Source organism: Salvelinus fontinalis, unplaced genomic scaffold, assembly GCF_029448725.1.
Source record: "Salvelinus fontinalis isolate EN_2023a unplaced genomic scaffold, ASM2944872v1 scaffold_0770, whole genome shotgun sequence".
Taxonomy (NCBI): Eukaryota; Metazoa; Chordata; class Actinopteri; order Salmoniformes; family Salmonidae; genus Salvelinus; species Salvelinus fontinalis.
The window spans coordinates 58,922-80,055 of record NW_026600979.1 but is presented as its reverse complement, the minus strand read 5'-3'; the positions used below and the strand labels follow the sequence as shown (position 1 = coordinate 80,055).

The following is a 21,134-nucleotide window of genomic DNA, read 5'->3' as shown; positions in this document are numbered from 1 at the left end:
ATCACATATTTGATTCTCACTAACATAGCCACTGCTGCGTAAGACTAGTGAAGGCTTTGCAGGAGTGCCCATAGTAATTACCAGAATTACCCACTTAAATCAGGAATAAACAGATGGGTATTACTGTAGCAGTTATTGTTAGCATGTACAAAGAGAGCAAATTCAAGTGTTGGGTGTCGATAGAAAATCCACTTAGTCGTCATGATTAACCTTCAGTAACTCCATTTATGGCGCCACATACTGTAGAAATGTACAATGTCAATTCAGACCTGGAACAATGTGAAAAACGTGATGACAAACCTGTTCCTTCTACCTGCACTGTTACTGTAGACTAGAGCAGGGTTTCCAAACTCGGTCGTGTAGACTAGAGCAGGGTTTCCAAACTCGGTCGTGTAGACTAGAGCAGGGTTTCCAAACTCGGTCGTGTAGACTAGAGCAGGGTTTCCAAACTCGGTCGTGTAGACTAGAGCAGGGTTTCCAAACTCGGTCGTGTAGACTAGAGCAGGGTTTCCAAACTCGGTCGTGTAGACTAGAGCAGGGTTTCCAAACTCGGTTCCAAACCCCCCCGTGCACATTTTGGTTTTTGCCCTAGCACAACACAGCTGATTCAAATAATCTAAACTTGATGAGTTGATTAATAGAATCAATTGTAGTGCTATGGCAAAAGGACTGAGTTTGGGAAATCCTGGACTATAGCATAAGACTCATCAATCCCTTGTATGCCCTTACTTTTCCCTGTGTCATTCACTCAGCACCACTTTCAGTGTACAGTATGTTGGTGACAGGCAGAGCAGAGCCCCACTACACAGTCATTTGACAGCCTCGATAACAGTGTACATCATAACATTACAGATATGCCAATAATCACTCAGGTGTTTTGGTAGCGGTAAATATTGTCGGTGGCTACAAAGAATCGTTCTAGGACCTAGAGTAAAACATTTCTAACCAAAGCATGCAATGATATACATTTAATGCAAATAGTCTTTAGTCACGTGCAACATTTTTTGTTATTTTCTTTTTATTGAAAATAAATGTGATGCATCCCTGATGTAACATACGAAAAAAAAAAGAAACAAATGTGAAGGTCATATGACAGGTGTTCAGTTAGTGGGTGATTACTGGCTTTTCACATGTAATACAGCTACCCATACAAAACAAAATGCACTGTCAGACATTTCCTTTCAAACTAAAATGGATCACAAAAGTTGTCAAATGCTTCATATGAACAATAGACAACTGCAGTACCTTTTACCAGTTTTATTAATAAAATATCCTAAGAACAGCAAATACATCTTTGACTTTCAACTTACACAACTTTCCTTTTCAGTTCATTCTGAAGAGAGTTTGGGGAAGAGTTAAGATAATATGGTACTTCTGAAATGATCGATCAAGCAACCCAAAAGCTTGGGGTCCATTTATTTTGAATAATTTCCACAGGAAACCATGATAACATTGTGAAATTAATACAAAATCAACATAATACCCTTTGAAAAACTTAAATCCTCAGTCATACAATAGAAATGTTATTGCACAATAGGACTTGCAGAGTAACAAGCCTCAGTTCTACTCCTCTTCAAGTCATTATTACATTTCAGACACGAAACATAAGACATTGATTTTCTGATGCTTTAACAGGAACACTAACTTTTTAGATACTTCTGTTGTTTGCAAGTATATCATATGATATTTATTTTCAGACAATTAAAAACAAAAAGGAAAAAATAAAGAGATGAATCGTGGTTGATTAAATGTAGCCAGGTCGTTAACGGTTGGTAGGTGTCTAAGGCTCTGCCATGGCAGAGCTGACTGAGTCCTGGGGGGCAGCTGTTGCCTGCTGGGAGCTGTAGTCTTGCCCCTGGCCCTGGGGGCCAGCGCCGGGCTGGGGGCCCACTGAAGAGTCATGGCCATGAGGGACCTGTGGCTGCACAAGGAAGTCTTTGGGGCCGACATGAGGAGGGAATGGGGCCACCCCAGGGGGCAGGTGTCGGAGTGGGATGAAGTGATCAAGTGGTCCATAGTGCACGTAGGTATGTGGGGGTCCTATGGGTCGGGCCATAGGAGGGTAGAAGGAAAAATGAACATACAAATATAACACTGTAGTAGCAACATAACAATAGCATTGCTAATCACAACTGAAATACTAATAGCAAAGACTCGACTTGAGATAAAAGCTGGCGGCCAGAATTCACCACCTACCAAATGGAGGAGGCACCGGTCCATAGTGAGAAGGTGGAGGAAGGTACCGGTTGTGTGGGGAAGAGGGACCGTAAGCACCAGGAGGGGGAGGCCGATGTCCGGGTGGTATCATTGGACCAGGCAGGTGTCCGTTAGGCGATGGGGGTCCAGGAGGCATCATGCCTGAGTGTCCGTTGTCTGGTCGGTACACGGGAGGCATGAAGGGTGGGGGAGGAGGGATGTGGTGGGGTCCGGGAAGAGGACGGTGGCAGAGTCCGGAGGGATGGCTGATGACTGGTCTGAGGCTTGAGTCGAGGGGGGAGCTGATAGGAGAGACCAGCAGGGAGCCAGGACCCTGAGGTCGAAAGTTCTGGAGGAACACATTTAAAAAAAAATTAAAACAAAGAATAGCAATAGGTCCATTGTGCTTGTAGCCCTGCTGCTGGCACCAACAATGAGAGACCCTTTCATCTGATTCAAACAGTTTCGTTAGGTTAGAACAAAACAAACAATTATGCACTGGTGAGAAAGACAACAATATCCCACAATAATAAGTCAAGTTACACAGTCCCACAAGAATCACACGACCAAGTTCCACACACTGATTCAGAATCAGGACCGTTTCCACAAAGCATTAACCTTTAGACCCCATCATAGCACTGAGAAAATATAAAAGGAGCTTACAGGCGGACCACGGGAAGCGGCAAAGGTCTTCAGACTTCAATGGGAGTAGGGCGGCAAAACGCAAGCAGTTTCGCAAGTGACGCCATTCGTGGTACTCACTCCAGTGAGCGGCGGCGCTGGCTCTACGCTCAAGGCTTCAAAATATGCATGGTTGACCAATGAGCAGAGTTCTTCTCGCCAACCAACCAACCAACCAACCAATGTTTTAATCACAACCGCCGAGCTGACAACAACCGGGACCGCTGGCATCTACACACGGTAGGCAGAAATGTTCAGTTTACCGCAGCCCGTCTGTAAGCGCCTTAAAACAAGCAACCACGCATGTCAGAATCCAGCCAGCAATGTTAAGTCTGACAACCCTGTGACGCCACTACCCAGCTGACTGCCACTCCAGCCACTGATCCACGGCTGGGGTAAGCATGCTCACACACACATCCGCATCCCTGCCACCGCTGCCTCGAACATAATACTCACTGCCTCTGGGTTCTCTGTGGAGGCCTGGGCCTCAGCCTGTGACTCTAGTGGAGCGGTCTGTTTAGTGCAAACACACCCACATGATGGAGGAACAGGGGGGAGAGATGCACATTGTCTCAAATTGACTGAAACTTACCGAGCTGCCCAGATTGCTTGGTGAAGATGTGCGTGGGGCCATGGTGTCTGTGGAGGAACAAAGGGAAGAATGATTAGAGGAGATATAGGATAAGGGCTCGATTAGGGAATAATACCACATCAATCATCATTGACAAAAAATACAATCCCTACCAGGTCTAGCAGCCACTGGGTGTTTGTGGTACGGAGAGTAACGGCGGCCGTGAGGGTCAGAGTGAGGTCGTGGTCCTGTCGGACAATAAATACACGGTGATACATCAACGTAAAACACTGCAATATTCTCAAATCTTCTAGAATGCTAACCTTGGCTCTCCTGGTTGTCATTAGGCACCTGACTCTAGACCACGTTACTGGTTCATGCTACCATCTATTTATAGCAAAGTCTGGTCTATTTGCAGTCAGAGGAAAATGTTTGGTCATGTCATGGTAGGATATTATTCTTCCAGAACTAGAAGTACCAGTATCAGAATATTTGAGATTCTTCAAAGAAGCCACCCTTTGCCTTGATGACAGCTTTGCACACGTTTGGCATTCTCTCAACCAGCTTCATGAGGTAGTCACCTGGAATGCATTTCAATTAAGCTTGTTAAAAGTTAAATTTGTGGAATTTCTTTGCTTCTTAATGCGTTTGAGCCAATCAGTTGTGTTGTGACAAGGTAGGGGTGGTATAAAGAAGATGGTCTTTTACCAAATAGGGCTAAGTCCATATTATGGCAAGAACAGCTCAAAGAAGCAAAAAGAAACGACAGTCTGTTACTTTAAGACATGAAGATCAGTCAATCTGGAAAATTTCAAGAACTTTTAAAGTTTCTTTAAGTGCAGTAACAAAAACCATCAAGCTCTATGATGAAACTGGCTCTCATGAGAAACGCCACAGGAAAGACCTCTGCTGCAGAGGATAAGTTCATTAGAGTTACCAGCCCAAATAAATGCTTCAGAGTTCAAGTAACAGACACATCTCAACATCAACTGTTCAGAGGAGACCACGTGAATCAGGCCTTCATGGTTGAATTGCTGCAAAGAAACCACTACTAAAAGGACCCCCATTAGAAGAGACTTGCTTGGGCCAATAAACAAGAGCAATGGAGATGAGACTGACGGAAATCTGTCCTTTGGTCTGAAGAGTACAAATTTGAGAGTTTTGGTTCCAACCTTCATGTCTTTCTGAGACGCAGAGTAGGTGAACGAATGATCTCCATATGTGTGGTTCCCACCGTGGAGCATGGAGGGGGTGTGGTGTGAAGGTGCTTTGCTGGTGACACTGTCTGTGATTTATTTAGAATTCAAGGGACACTTAACCAGCATGGCTACCACAGCATTCTGCAGTGATACGCCATCCCATCTGGTTTGCGCTTAGTGGGACTATCATTTGTTTTTCAACAGGACAATGACCCAACACACATCCAGGCTGTGTGAGGGTTGTTTGACCAAGGAGAGTGATGAGTGCTGCATCAGATGGCCTGGCCTCCACAATCAGCCGACCTCAACCCAATTGAGATGGTTTGGGATGAGTTGGACCCCAGAGTGTAGGAAAAGCAGCAAACAAGAGCACAGCATGTGGGAACTCCGTCAAGACTGTTGGAAAAGCATTTCAGGTGAAGCTGGTTGAGAGAATGCCAAGAGTGTGCAAAGCTGTCATCAAGTCAAAGGGAGGCTACTTTAAAGTATCTCAAATATATTTTGATTTGTTTAACACTTTTGGTTATTACATGATTCAATATGTGTTGTTTCATAGTTTTGATGTCTTCACTATGATTCTACAATGTAGAAAATAGTAAAAATAAAGAAAAACCCTAGAATGAGTAGGTGTGTCCAAACTTCTGACTGGTACTGTGTGTATGTGTATATACAGTTGAAGTCGGAAGTTTACATACAGTTAGGTTGGAGTCATTAAAACTCGTTTTTTAACCACTCCGCAAATTCCTTGTTTACAAACTATAGTTTTGGCAAGTCGATTAGGATTACGTTCATCTCTAGGAGACAGAACGCGTCTCCTTTCTGAGCAGTATAACGGCTGCGTGGTTCGATTACAGGCTCAAAATGGCCAGAAACAAAGACTTTTCTTCTGAAAGGCCAGCATCCCGGAGTCGCCTCTTCACTGTTGACGTTGAAACTGGTGTTTTGCGGGTACTATTTAATGAAGTTGCCAGTTCCTCAACGTGTGAGGCGTCTGTTTCTCAAACTAGACACTAATGTACTTGTCCTCTTGCTCAGTTGTGAACCGGGGCCTCCCACTCCTATTTCTATTCTGGTTAGAGACAGTTTGCGCTGTTTTGTGAAGAGAGTAGTACACAGCTTTGTGCGAGATATTCAGTGTCTTGACAATTTCTCACAAGGAATAGCCTTCGTTTCTCAGAACAAGAATAGACTGACGAGATTCAGAAGAAAGTGCTTTGTTTCTGGCCATTTTGAGCCAGAAATCGAACCCACAAATGCTGATACTCCAGATACTCAACTAGTCTAAAAGGAGGCCAATTTTATTGCTTCTTTAAATCAGGACAGTTTTCAACTGTGCTAACATACTTGCAAAAGGGTTTTCTAAAGATCAATTAGCCGTTTAAAATTATACACTTGGATTAGCTAACACAACGTGCCATTGGAACACAGGAGTGATGGTTGCTGATAATGGGCCTCTGTACGCCCATGTAGATATTCCATTTAAAAAATGAAACGTAAAAAATAAAAGCCGTTTCCAGCTACAATAGTCATTTACAACATTAATGTATACACTGTATTTCTGATCAATTTGAAAAATAAATGCTTTTCTTTCAGAAACAAGGACATTTCTAAGTGACCCCAAACTTTTGAACGGTAGTGTATATTTTAAATATATATATATACACAAATGTATGGAATGCAGTAATCCCACAAGGGAAAGCAAAGGCTGAAGCTTTAGTAACCTAACGAGTTGCCACACACATATGATCTCACAACAGCTGAACACAACAAAAACACCACCATAGTACTGAAAGAGCAAGAGGGATGCAAGAGCGGTTATTGCAAATTGTGAAAGCAAACAAAGGCATGGGAACATTCTGGATCGTCTGGAAACGCAAACACAGGTGAGAAAGATGGGTATGGCAGTAGAGGGAGAAAATATGGCAGTGAAAGAGACAGGAAAGAATATCTTCGAAAATCAGAGAGGACGTAATTAGAAGACAAACATTAGGAAGAGGAAAAGGTCAAATGGGTACCAACTAGGAGCAGGATGAAGGCAGTAGGAAGAAAAATAAGGGAAATTATTGAAACACCACAGCGGAGGTAAAGACAGGGAAAAAGAAAAGGTGAAAAAGAAGCGGGGAGTCAGGGCATACAAGGGTGAACAAGGGGGGGATGGTTGATTGGCTGGGGGATGGTACTGCTCGGCCAATCAGGGCCAAGGCTGTCCGGGGCGTGGGTTCAGGAGACTCAGGGGGGGGGGCACCCGTGAACTTATTACACGTGAGGGCCTGTACGAATCACCTGTTTAGCAAAACCATTTAACAACAAAACACTCAGCCAAATACCACTCTCAGTCTCTCCACATTGGACCACCTACAAGGAATTCAAATCAAAACCCCAGTAAAACATGCATTTCAGAGGGTGGACGTCAAACAGCAGATGAGGTATCAGACAGTCAAAAAGTCCAAGATCTAATTTTAAACGCAGTCACAGATGATATCCAACCGACAAGACAATAGAAATGTTCAGGAACGTTACAGAACGTTTAGATAGAAATATAATTCTCTGTCCTCAAGAATAGAGTCATATCAGCCCTATTCATTTCATTTCTACCTGCAAGTTATGTTCTGACAATTTTGCCTTACTGAATGCACCCCAGACGTGCCAGTACTAAATAACGTTAACTGAGGATTGGTTCTTACCTCGTCGGAGACGCATGGGAGCCATCCCAGGGGTGGGCTTGAACAGAGGCCTACAGAGCTCCTTCAGCTTGCTGGACATGTCAGTCAGTCTAGGGTGAAAAAGAGAACAGGCATTTAGATTCTCAATACTGTACCTCCAAATCTAGACTAATACAGCTTACTGCATTGCAAAACTGTGACCAAAACACTTGCATTTGTGGCCCTTCGACTTGGCAGTGCAACCTTTGGTTCACAATGTCCCTCTTTTTACTTTACTATTATGACTAATTCAAAAAGTAAATGTGAGATTGACCAAAAATAAACCAAATGAAAGGATCTGCCTGTCTCCATTTTGAGTGAGCAATAGGTGAGCCCTGCTTTGGTATAGCCCAATTGAGTCTGTTGTATTAGTGTTGCACTCACAAGTTACGAATGTTAGTTGTTTCCTTCTTCTCGTCGAACAGAGCTCGCTCTGCGGCGCGTGCAATCACCTAGAGAGAAAGAAGATACATTTAAAATCTCCTGTTTTGGACTAAATTCACCTTACAAATGACTGGCCAAACAGAAGATATAAAAAAAAAATGTCCTGATCCTAATGTATGTGCCATCGATGGGGGTTGAGATATGAGACATTTGTTGTTTCTTTAACAAATGGACTAATAAAGTTGTATTGTACAAACCCAGTTCTCGTGAGATTTCTGCTCCTGCTCAATGATCTGAGCTTTGTAGAACTTCTCGGTCCATTTCAGCTCGTCCTGGATCTCCTTAACGCGCTGCCTACACACCTTGACCTCCTCCTCTAGGGCCTTGCCGTCCATCTCCGTCAGCCGGTCTTCCTTGTTGGGGCGCTCAAACTCCCCCTTGGTCAACTTCCTGTAAGGCGACACACAAATTAGATCAAACTATTTAAAGACCATTTGAAAACCTCAAACCTCACAGTAAAAGAATACAGTAAAAGACAAGAAAAAATGTTTTCTTACATGCTGTGGAACCATGGAGAACAAACCCTACTATGGTATTAACACATGAACTGCACTGCTTCTGATTCTTCCGCATTCAACAACCCGGTCGCATACCGCTTCGCTCCACAGGTAGTATCACATTTCACTTCATTTCATTACAGTACAACGGTCTGATTTGTTTGATCTTAGCTAGCTACATAGCCGTCTTTGTATCAAAGATAATTGTGTAGTTTAGAGCGATTTTTCTAGGTTAGCTAGCCAGCTATTTTCGTCCTTTTAACGTAACGTAATCAACACTGCTAGCTAGCCAGCTAGCCACCGAATAGCAGCACTGTAGAATCTATTACATTCAACGGAACGACTTGATTAGTGTAGTGTTAGTGTAGTGTTAGCTAGCTACATAGTTGTCTTTGCTGTCCTTGTATCTAAGATAACTGTGGAGTCTAGAGTAATTTTCGGTTATCTAGCCAGCTATTTTCGTCCGCCGCGCTGCCTTTCTCCTACCTAGTCAATACTCCTAGTCAACACTGCTAACACTGCTAACACTGCTAGCTAGCCAACTTCTACCGAATAGCAGCACTGTAGAAATTATTACATTACAACGGAACGATTTGATTAGTGTAGTGTTAGCTAGCTAGTGTTAGCTAGCTACATAGTTGTCTTTACTGTCCTTGTATCTAAGACAATTGTGTAGTTTAGACTATTATCTGGCCAGTTACCGAGGTTACCTAGCCAGCTACACTTTCAAACAAAGTCAACAACGCAGCCACTGCTAGCCAGCCTACTTCAGCAGTACTGTATCATTTTAATCATTTTAGTCAATAAGATTTTTGCAACGTAAGCTTAACTTTCTGAACATTCGAGACGTGTAGTCCACTTGTCATTCCAATCTCCTTTGCATTAGCGTAGCCTCTTCTGTAGCCTGTCAACTATGTGTCTGTCTATCCCTGTTCTCTCCTCTCTGCACAGACCATACAAACGCTTCACACCGCGTGGCCGCGGCCACCCTAACCTGGTGGTCCCAGCGCGCACGACCCACGTGGAGTTCCAGGTCTCCGGTAGCCTCTGGAACTGCCGATCTGCGGCCAACAAGGCCCTTACCCATCTGTCTATTGCCTCCTTTGAATTCCATGCTGTCACAGTTACCAGCCCTTTCAAGCTTAACATCCTTATCATTTATCGCCCTACAGGTTCCCTCGGAGAGTTCATCAATGAGCTTGATGCCTTGATAAGCTCCTTTCCTGAGGACGGCTCACCTCTCACAGTTCTGGGTGACTTTAACCTCCCCGCGTCTACCTTTGACTCATTCCTCTCCGCCTCCTTCTTTCCACTCCTCTCCTCTTTTGACCTCACCCTCTCACCTTCCCCCCCTACTCACAAGGCAGGCAATACGCTTGACCTCATCTTTACTAGATGCTGTTCTTCCACTAACCTCATTGCAACTCCCCTCCAAGTCTCCGACCACTACCTTGTATCCTTTTCCCTCTCGCTCTCATCCAACACTTCCCACACTGCCCCTACTCGAATGGTATCGCGCCGTCCCAACCTTCGCTCTCTCTCCCCCGCTACTCTCTCCTCTTCCATCCTATCATCTCTTCCCTCTGCTCAAACCTTCTCCAACCTATCTCCTGATTCTGCCTCCTCAACCCTCCTCTCCTCCCTTTCTGCATCCTTTGACTCTCTATGTCCCCTATCCTCCAGGCCGGCTCGGTCCTCCCCTCCCGCTCCGTGGCTCGACGACTCATTGCGAGCTCACAGAACAGGACTCCGGGCAGCCGAGCGGAAATGGAGGAAAACTCGCCTCCCTGCGGACCTGGCATCCTTTCACTCCCTCCTCTCTACATTTTCCTCTTCTGTCTCTGCTGCTAAAGCCACTTTCTACCACTCTAAATTCCAAGCATCTGCCTCTAACCCTAGGAAGCTCTTTGCCACCTTCTCCTCCCTCCTGAATCCTCCCCCCCCCCCCCCCCCCTCCCTCTCTGCAGATGACTTCGTCAACCATTTTGAAAAGAAGGTCGACGACATCCGATCCTCGTTTGCTAAGTCAAACGACACCACTGGTTCTGCTCACACTGCCCTACCCTGTGCTCTGACCTCTTTCTCCCCTCTCTCTCCAGATGAAATCTCGCGTCTTGTGACGGCCGGCCGCCCAACAACCTGCCCGCTTGACCCTATCCCCTCCTCTCTTCTCCAGACCATTTCCGGAGACCTTCTCCCTTACCTCACCTCGCTCATCAACTCATCCTTGACCGCTGGCTACGTCCCTTCCGTCTTCAAGAGAGCGAGAGTTGCACCCCTTCTGAAAAAACCTACACTCGATCCCTCCGATGTCAACAACTACAGACCAGTATCCCTTCTTTCTTTTCTCTCCAAAACTCTTGAACGTGCCGTCCTTGGCCAGCTCTCGTGCTATCTCGCTCAGAATGACCTTCTTGATCCAAATCAGTCAGGTTTCAAGACTAGTCATTCAACTGAGACTGCTCTTCTCTGTATCACGGAGGCGCTCCGCACTGCTAAAGCTAACTCTCTCTCCTCTGCTCTCATCCTTCTAGACCTATCGGCTGCCTTCAATACTGTGAACCATCAGATCCTCCTCTCCACCCTCTCCGAGTTGGGCATCTCCGGCGCGGCCCACGCTTGGATTGCGTCCTACCTGACAGGTCGCTCCTACCAGGTGGCGTGGCGAGAATCTGTCTCCTCACCACGTGCTCTCACCACTGGTGTCCCCCAGGGCTCTGTTCTAGGCCCTCTCCTATTCTCGCTATACACCAAGTCACTTGGCTCTGTCATAACCTCACATGGTCTCTCCTATCATTGCTATGCAGACGACACACAATTAATCTTCTCCTTTCCCCCTTTCGATGACCAGGTGGCGAATCGCATCTCTGCATGTCTGGCAGACATATCAGTGTGGATGACGGATCACCACCTCAAGCTGAACCTCGGCAAGACGGAGCTGCTCTTCCTCCCGGGGAAGGACTGCCCGTTCCATGATCTCGCCATCACGGTTGACAACTCCGTTGTGTCCTCCTCCCAGAGCGCTAAGAACCTTGGCGTGGTCCTGGACAACACCCTGTCGTTCTCAACTAACATCAAGGCGGTGGCCCGTTCCTGTAGGTTCATGCTCTACAACATCCGCAGAGTACGACCCTGCCTCACACAGGAAGCGGCGCAGGTCCTAATCCAGGCACTTGTCATTTCCCGTCTGGATTACTGCAACTCGCTGTTGGCTGGGCTCCCTGCCTGTGCCATTAAACCCCTACAACTCATCCAGAACGCCGCAGCCCGTCTGGTGTTCAACCTTCCCAAGTTCTCTCACGTCACCCCGCTCCTCCGCTCTCTCCACTGGCTTCCAGTTGAAGCTCGCATCCGCTACAAGACCATGGTGCTTGCCTACGGAGCTGTGAGGGGAACGGCACCTCAGTACCTTCAGGCTCTGATCAGGCCCTACACCCAAACAAGGGCACTGCGTTCATCCACCTCTGGCCTGCTCGCCTCCCTACCACTGAGGAAGTACAGTTCCCGCTCAGCCCAGTCAAAACTGTTCGCTGCTCTGGCACCCCAATGGTGGAACAAACTCCCTCACGACGCCAGGACAGCGGAGTCAATCACCACCTTCCGGAGACACCTGAAACCCCACCTCTTTAAGGAATACCTAGGATAGGATAAAGCAATCCTTCTGACCCCTCCCCCCCTAAAAGATTTAGATGCACTATTGTAAAGTGGCTGTTCTACTGGATGTCATAAGGTGAATGCACCAATTTGTAAGTCGCTCTGGATAAGAGCGTCTGCTAAATGACTTAAATGTAATGTAAATGATTCCACTTACTGCTGCAAAGCGTTCTCCTTCTGCTGGTACATCTCTGTCATGATGTCATTCTTCTGCTGCAGGGTCTTGTACTGGTTCTCCAGGTGGTTCTTGATAGTTGATAGTGTTGAGAGAGAAAAGGCAGTGATGCATATCAAATTCTAGTTGCTGGGACAAACTTTCCAGCTCTTTCCTGGACTTCTCTTCGTTCAGCAGCTTGGTCATGAAGCGATCGCGCTCTTCCTCCACAACAGACAGAGTGGTCTGGACCTGTGGAAAGTTCTTCCAACAGTTAGTGGAAGAGTTGACACCCTTCTTGGTTCTGAGCACAAGTTTTACCTGCCTTCAGGTACACAGAAATCTGGGTCCGTTTAAGAAAGAACTCATTCTTACCCGAGAGACATCCATCATTTGCTTATGGCGGTTTTGTCACGCCCTGGCCTTAGTATTCTTTGTTTTCTTTATTATTTTAGTTAGGTCAGGGTGTGACATGGGTATTTATGTGGGTTTTGTAGTGTCCAGGGTGATTGTAAGGTTTAGGGGGGTTATTTAGAGTAGTTGGGTTTATGTTTAGTATAGTTGTCTAGCTGTGTCTATGTTGTGTGTAGTTGTCTAGGAAAGTCTATGGTTGCCTGAATGGGTTCCCAATTAGAGACAGCTGGTTTCTGTTGTCTCTGATTGGGAGCCATATTTAAGGTAGCCATAGGCTTTAGTTTGTTGTGGGGAATTGTCTATGGTGAACGTTTGTAGCCTGTGTATGTGCACTACGTTTATAGCTTCACGGTCGTTTGTTGTTTTGATAGTTTGTAAGTGTTTTGTTTCGTTTTGCCTTCTTCATAAATAAAAGAAGATGGCTTATTTTCCACATGCTGCGTTTTGGTCCGTCTCTCCTCCACACGATCGTGACAGGTTTTGGATGATGGTCTGCTTGTCTGAAACAAATAATTGTAAACACAGTGACACGTTTCAGGAAAGTAGGCGTATGTCGCGCGTCAATACTTCACAGGAGAGGCATTTGAATGTATAACTATCAAAATGTGTTTTTGGGGGCAAAATGCCTTCTGGTACGTGAACTTCAATGTGCCTTAATAACAAACGTGTATGCCATCCGTAAATACGAATAAAAATGGTTAACTATGAGCAGAGTTAGTTTAGCCACGGAAAAAGGGAGGAACCTTCCCTCTAGCCATGATTGGCTGAGATAATGGATGAGCTGGACGCGCCATGAAACGAGTTCGGATTGGTCTGCCATGTAGCACGCTTCTGTCTATAACATGAGCTTCTCAGTATGTGTAAGTAACCCTTTCTAACGCAGCTTTTTTGAAAGATGCTCTCCACTTTCAGGAGACCCAAGTTTTGAAATCAGTGGACTGTCCGGTGGAAGCAGAGTATGATAGCTAAGGAGATGGAGAAAATTCTGTGGTTTGATTGCAAATATGCAGATGCAGTCGAAAATAGAACACATAGAAGGCTGTTGTATAAAACACCTGTCTCCAGAATACATCTTCAAACTAAGGTAAACCATTTTCAGATATAAGTTTCTAATTTTGTCAGAAAGTCGTTTTCTCATTGCAAAATAAAGCATATTGTTAGCTAGCTAACTATATGTGTGAACAATGCTGAATGGGTATAGACAAAGAAGAGCTCTCCAGTATGGGTTACAAGTTTATCAACTTTCAAAGCAGAATTACTTTCCCATTGTTCCTCAACTGTAGTGTATGATATACCATTTTGATGCTCCGAGTCTCTACTTTAATCCAATGTAAAAAAACACAATTTCAAATTTTGCTACATAAGACCAAATCACATGACAGTATCCTAATCAGAGAAGGCTGGTGGGAGGAGCTATAGAAGGACTGGCTCACTATAATGGCATAAATGGAACGGAGTCAAGCACACTGTTTCCATGTATTTGGTTCCATTCCAGCCATTACAAGGAGCTCCTCCCACCAGCCTCCTCTGATTAGGACACCGTGTCAGGTGACTTACCGTTAGAGGCTACCCCGTTAGCAACAACTCCACCTTTCAGGTCATCGCAGGCCTCCAGGTCTCCTAGCAGGTCAGACAGAACCTGCCAGAGAGATTGAGAACCACCAATTGATACATGACACTTTTCCGCTGGAATCAGTCAAGAAGTATTTTTTTTGGAACATAATACAGGTGACATGTTTCTTTGTCATCAGGGTGCATTTGAGAAGGTGTGAACAGGAATTGATGTGTGTAACAATATCGTAACGTGTAAAAAAAACCTCTACGTTGTGGTCCTTCTGAAGGAGGGAATCCTCCAGGTCTTTCTGGGACTCCTGGTAGACTTTGACTTGCTCACTTGTCTCCCTGTGCTTCTCCTCCCACAACTTGGCAGCATGGTGCAGCTGTAACAAGGGACTTAGGTCATCAGGACGGTGCAATGCAGGCCCTGCATGGCCAATGAGTACTACACAATGTCATGAGGATTAAAGTGTGAATCGTTGTTCCATATTGGTACTCACCGAGAGGTTCTCCTCCTTCAGGGTGGCAAAATCCTTCTCCAGAACCTGGACCTGGACATTCCGGGCATCTTCGCGGAGTTTGGCTTCATCCATCAGAATGGTAGACTACAGATTCAATGATAAGGATAATTAAAAGGAAATAAACACTTTACATTTGATTGTTGCAATGTTAATATATTTGACATATTTTTATTGGGCCTGTTCACTTATATGACCTATACCTTCGACAGTGCATCCTGGGTCTTCTTCTTGCTGCGCTTCAACTTCTCAATGGTTTTGTCCATTTCGGACATCTATGGGCAAAGATAATGACAACCATCTTTCTCTGTCCTCATCAACGAGCCATCCTATTTAGGATAGTAGCCTGCTAATAGTAGCTGCCTATGCTGTCTACATCACGAAAGCAACTGCTCTCTAGGGTGTCTCTTTCATTTGCAGGCTGTCCCTTTCTCTCTGTCTGCCCGTGCAAGTCCATGCAGCTGTAGGTGCAATGGATTGTGGTCATTTTAGTCAATTACCACATGTTCTGCACTAAACTATGTTGAATATTTATTCTCCTGTTGAAAACTACAACGTCCCGAAGTATGTGCTTGATTTGATTTCTCTCTAGAGAAACGGCACATTGAGCTCACATAATAAACTAACTTAATGGAATTCAAATAATTGAACCGACGTCAGGGAATTGGTTGTTCTGAAACATTTTAATTACAGCTAAATCGCTCAATACTACTCACCATATCTTCATGTTTCGCAGTATTGGCCCGCTCTTTGTCAAAGGATAAGTTATTTTCCTCGTCCAGGCGCTCATTTTGTCTCTCTATCTCTTGCACAATATTCTATTGGATAGAAAAAGAAAATGCTTAGTCAATTTAAACACTATGGAGAAGAAAAAAATTATAAAAAATCTAATAATTGTCAGCATGACAATGACATGTGATCAAGATAATATTACTCACCTCCAATTCCTGGATCTTCTCCAGAGATAAAGTGGCAGATTTTTCAGACAGCTTTTGCTTTTCTTTAAGTTCTTCGCCCTGAGGGGAACCCAGTAGAAATATACTGTCAAAACATTATGTACCTTAATTCACATTGAACTCAAAAGTCTGCATCTTAGTCAGTGAAAAGTCTCTGCAACTTACCTGTTGCTGCAGTTCAGCGACCTTTTGGAGTATCTCCTTCTTCTCTTGTTCAAGCTTTTTCATCCTGTCCACCATTTCTTTTTCAGTAGCGAATAAAAACCATGACAAGAGTATGAAATCAGAAATGGTTTACACATGACAAGAACACCAGCCTGTAAGCAATATGAATGAGGATTCACTATGCACCCTAAATAGCCAGAGAGAAGAACTTACTTAGATATGACTTGCTTTTGACCTGTGAGAAGGAAAAGAAAAGTGGCAGCAAACAGCCTCCTCAACGGTAGCATACAATACATCATAGAATAACATAAAGTAATCAGATTATGAAATTATGAAAGCAGTAACTGTGCAACAACAACTTACAGATAGAATGCTCCTCCAGAAGAGGAAGCCGATGACCCCGGCACCTCCAGTGACCAGCACGGGTTCACAGGACACGCCGTAGAAGTCTGGACCTGGCTTCCAGTGCTCTGGCACTAAAGAGGTTCTGAGGACCTAGAATCTTTAGGAGGCGCTCCATATCTTCCTCCTTGCAGCGGTGTCGCAATAGTGTCGGCCTCAACACATTGTCACTGTATTCCGCCTCTTTGTTTGGAAGGGGATCCAAAACTTTATCTTTAAGTGAGGGTGTGTGGCTTTCAGCATCATTTTCAGTCTCATGCACCTCAGGTTCTATGTCATTAGCCTCGTCGTGTTGGACCACATCCAACACATCACTGGATACAACATCGGTTTGTGTATAATTATTGGGTTGCTCTGACCCAAATTCAGATAGACTTTCTGTGTCATTTTCATCAGTGTACTCAGTTTTGGATGAAGATAATACTGCATTTTCATCCTCTAGCAACTCTTCCTCAATCTCTTCCCCCTCTAGGTGTATTGAATCCTCCTCCTCTATGGGGAGTTCTTGTTGGCTCTCTTTCACCATTGTGTTTTTACTTGGATCTGGGACCTTCTGGTATGGTTCTTGAAATAGTCTGAAAAGCTCTGTACCACCCTGTTTAAATGTATTCTCTACTTGTGAGAAATCTATTGACTCCTCTTTTTGTATGGAGAGTTCTTCAACAGCTTGTTTCTGCTCTGATTTGTTCATTTTACTATCAAAGTCTGAGAGCATGTCTGTCTGTGAGAGCTGTTTAGGGACTGGGCTGTCATCTTCTGTGAGATTCTCTGCTAAAGCCTCAGTGTGTTCAAAGGGACTCGCCTCATCGGCAGGAGGTGTTGAAGGTTCGATGTCACCTTCTTCAGATTCATCTTCAAACTGCAACGTCTGAGAATCCTCATCAGGTACTTTGACAGCATCCTCACTGAAATTAGAGTCCGCAGGTTCCTCAAAGATTAGCTCAGAGGAAGTAGAACAGCCAAATGACTCCTTGGGTTCTTCAATTTTGGGAGGCTCCTCTGGTGTAATCTCACCTTCGTCATCATCCTCCTCGTCATCTTCCTCTGAACCGGCAACATAAGCTATTCTTTCCCCACCACTGACAATGTTAAAAACGGTATCACCAAATGCAGACCACAGGTTATTGTCCTTGGAGTCCTGTTTCTGTGTATGAGGTACCTCTGATAGACTGTATTCCTCATCTGTCTGATCAGATTCTGGAATGTTCTCGTGTTCCAAATTAGAACTTTCTTCAGGAAAAGCCAGCAATGGAGTTTGCCTGAGATGATAATCACTTTCCTCATCCTGCTGATATTCAGTCTTGTCACTTTCCTCGTCATATGGAGTCACCTTCCAAGTGTCCTTATCATTGGAAGTGACAGCATCAAAAGTTATTCCTAGTGTGGTGTTTAACTCAGGAATAGATCTGCCTTCTGAAAAACCATCAGGTGCATTTTCTAACTCAGGATCATCTTTGGATTCAGGTTCTGAGGGGGTTTCTTTGATCTCACCTTCCTCTGGTTCAACAACACTGTACGGCACTGTCCTCTGCTGATCTTTCTGAAGGTAATCTTTGATCCTCTCAGCTGTGGTCTCAAGTACAGTGTTAGATTCCACTCCCTTTGTGTCAAGAGTTTCAGGCTGAGGCAAAGAGGACTCTAAAGGCTCAAAATGTCTCAGATCATCATTATCTGGAACCTCTACAACCTTATCAATGTCCTCAGGTACATCCCTATCAATCTTATAATTTTCGAACAGTGTCACTTCAGGTGGAGGCTCATCCACTTCCACCGTGGTGCTCTCAGCACTTTTGTTTAGGTACAAAGTCTCTGTGGTTACTTGCACAGATTCTTCCTTGTCTGTTAACAATAAAGAGGAACCTAACAGTGAATCAATGTCATAACTGTCAAACTTATCGTGTCCAGTCTCAAAGCAAACAATGTCGGTTTCCTGAAAAGAAAAAGAAAACATTGTTTGAGTCACACTACCTATTTCAGAAAGAAGTTCAGTCATTCCAGACAATGTTTTAAGCGATGATGCATTGGCAGTAGTGAACTAGGCCTACATCTATTTATTGACTTACCTCAGCAGGAATCTCCATTTCTTTTTCAGTGTATATGTGATTGATTACGAGTTGGTCCTTATTGAAGTAACCAAAGCGGTTACCAACCCATTGTAAGAAATGGAAACAAAACAGAGAATGAAACATGTTAACAAAACAGAAAAAGCTTCAACATTCCTTCTAGACCACAATGTTATCATATACAGTACCAGTAAAGAGTTTGGACACACCTACTCATTCAAGGGTTTTTCTTTATTTTCTACATTGTAGAATAATAGTGAAGACATCAAAACTATGAAAGAACACATATGGAATCATGTAGTAAACCCTAAAAAGTGTACAAAAAAATATCTAAATATATTTGATATTCTTCAAAGAAGCCCAAATCAAATCCAATTTTATTGGTCACATACACGTATTTAGCAGATGTAATTGCGGGTGTAGCAAAATGCATGTTGTGTTGTTGAAACAGGAATGCTTTTCCAACAGTCTTGAAGGAGTTCCCACATATGTTGAGCTGTTGATGGCTGCTTTTCCTTCACTCTGTGGTACAATTCATCCCAAACCATCTCAATTGGGTTGAGGTTGGGTGAATGTGGTCAAAAAGCCCTTACACAGCCTGGAGGTGTGTTGGGTCATTGTCCTGCTGAAAAACAAATAATTGTCCCACTAAGCACAAACCACATGGGATGGCATATCACTGCAGAATCCCAGTTAAGTGAGCCTTGAATTCTAAATAAATCACAGACAGTGTCACCAGCAAAGCACCCCCACACCTCTTCCATGCTTCACGGTGGGAACCACCCATGCAGAGATAATTCGTTCACCTACTCTGCATCTCAGAAAGACACGAAGGTTGGAACCAAAACTCTCAAATTTGTACTCATCAGATCAAACAACAGATTTCCACCAGTCTAATGTCCATTGCTCGTGTGTCTAGGCCCAAGCAAGTCTCTTCTTCTTATTAGGGTCCTTCAGTAGCGGTTTCTTTGCAGCAATTCAACAATGAAGGCCTGATTCACGCAGTCTCCTCTGATCAGTTGATGTTGGGCTATGTCTGTTACTTGAACTCTGTGAAGCATTTATTTGGGCTTCAATATGAGGTGCAGTTAACTCGCAGCAGAGGTAGCGCTGGGTCTTCCTTTCGTGTGGCAGTCCTCATAAGAGCCAGTTTCATCATAGCGCTTGATGGTTTTTGCGACTGAACTGTTGTCACAACACAACTGGCTCAAACGCATTAAGAAGGTAATAAATTCCACAAATAACATTTTAATAAGGCACACCTGTTAATTGAAATGCATTCCAGGTGACTACCTCATGAAGCTGGTTGACAGAATGCCAAGTCTGTGCAAAGCAGTCATCAAGACAATGGGTGGCGACTTTGAAGAATCTAAAATATATTTGATTTGTTTAACACTTTTTTGGTTGCTACATGATTCCATGTGTTTTCCAAAGTGTTGATGTCTTTACTATTTTCTACATTGTAGAATAATAGTGAAGTAAAACCCTTGAATGAGTAGGTGTGTCCAAACTTTTGACAGGTACTGTAATTTAATATTAACTCATACTTACACTCCCTGCACATATATTTGTCCTTTGGCCTGAGAGTTTATAGTAGACATATAAAGTCTCTCCTTTTTTAAATGACAGAAACCGACAGTCTGGTCCGGTGAAATCGTTGAAAGCTTTGCCCCGGCACAGGAGCACTGTGGAGAGGAATGATTCAAAGATCAGTTGTTTCACGCCTACCAAAGATTCCAGCCCATTACCTCAGCGTCCTCCCTATGTGCCCCATGCACAATCAGGGCGTGAATAGAATACACATCACTAAAGTAAGCCTTGTTTTATCTGCTTCTCTTTTTACAGAGCCAGAGTATCCAAAAGGAAAGCCAAGCATTAAGGCTAAATAGAATATTGTTTTTGTCTTGATAGGGTAGATGTAAAAAGAGAAGAACTTGCAAGCAGAGGGGTTAATGACATGCCAGTATTTTATGTCAACAATAGCTAGCTTTATAGCTAACCAGGCCTATAATCCATCTTGCAATTTGCTTCCTAAACCAACACAGAAGTATGATATATTTATGGTCAATTTAGTAAGTAACTATAGTAGTTGATTACAATTAAGCTCACATCTCTATTATTGTGTGTAGCTAGCTAGTTAGTTAACGAAGAAGACTGTCATATCAATTGGCAAGTTGTCATGTAGTTAGTTAGTTAATGTTCACAAGTTTGGATTAGCTATGGGCCCTTGTGTAGCTTTGCCTTTGGGTTCAAGAAAATATATAGGCCAAAAGCTTGTTTACATGGTGCAAGCTACTAACGTAGTTACTACAGAAACACAGTTATTATAGTTTCAGAATTTGGTAACTAGTCAGGCAGTAGCCAACACAGGCCGAGACTTCGCTTGGGCTACAACTAAGCAAGCTAATGTTATTATGCATTGGTAGTGTAACGCCCCTGGCTTTATAAGCGCGGTAATCGACACAAGCATGCTTTTGCGGCACAGTCGATAGCGCGCTGGACTTCGGGCTAGAAGGTCGAGGGTTCGAGACCTGCTCCCTGCCTGTTTCTTTACAGTATTTACAACTAACGTTAATGACAGTTGCGCTAGGTTAGCCGACTTTATCCTTTTGAAATGACGACGCCGGTCAAGCTAGCTAGTTATGGAAAGATGGAAGCATCCTGAAAGTTCGCTTGAGTTTAGCGCCAAGTACTTACCACTGCATTCCTCGTCTGCACATCTTTTGAAGTCGGAGAAGCTCCTTTCGACTGCGGCTTTGGGTATGAAATGATGAATACATAAAATAAAAATGTATACATAATAAACATTTACAGCCATGTTGAGCAGATTAAGTTTAAACGTCAGCAAATCCAAGGCTGGAACAATTCACAGGATGTTGATCGTATAGGCAAATATCAAAATCTGGGTAGACAATGTAAAAAATAAGAGCAAGGACATGAAACCAGAACGCATAATAAAAA

The 21,134-nt window shown here is 43.9% G+C and overlaps 1 protein-coding gene across 1 annotated transcript; it reads right to left on the bottom strand.

Annotated features, from left to right (window-relative positions):
• Nucleotides 1–1,242: 1,242 nt before the first annotated feature.
• Nucleotides 1,243–21,125, bottom strand: LOC129847312 (transport and Golgi organization protein 1 homolog). Its single transcript, XM_055915070.1, is given in 24 exon segments — nt 1,243–2,040; nt 2,197–2,545; nt 3,470–3,516; nt 3,622–3,696; nt 7,332–7,420; nt 7,734–7,801; nt 7,991–8,183; nt 12,102–12,204; nt 12,236–12,350; nt 12,474–12,516; nt 12,988–13,012; nt 14,070–14,151; nt 14,330–14,452; nt 14,570–14,674; nt 14,791–14,862; nt 15,304–15,405; nt 15,526–15,603; nt 15,709–15,785; nt 15,922–15,943; nt 16,072–16,140; nt 16,142–18,040; nt 18,174–18,230; nt 19,725–19,858; nt 20,871–21,125. Coding segments are annotated over 24 exon segments (4,308 nt in total). The 5' UTR covers nt 20,992–21,125; the 3' UTR covers nt 1,243–1,780.
• Between the last annotated feature and the right edge of the window lie 9 nt (nt 21,126–21,134).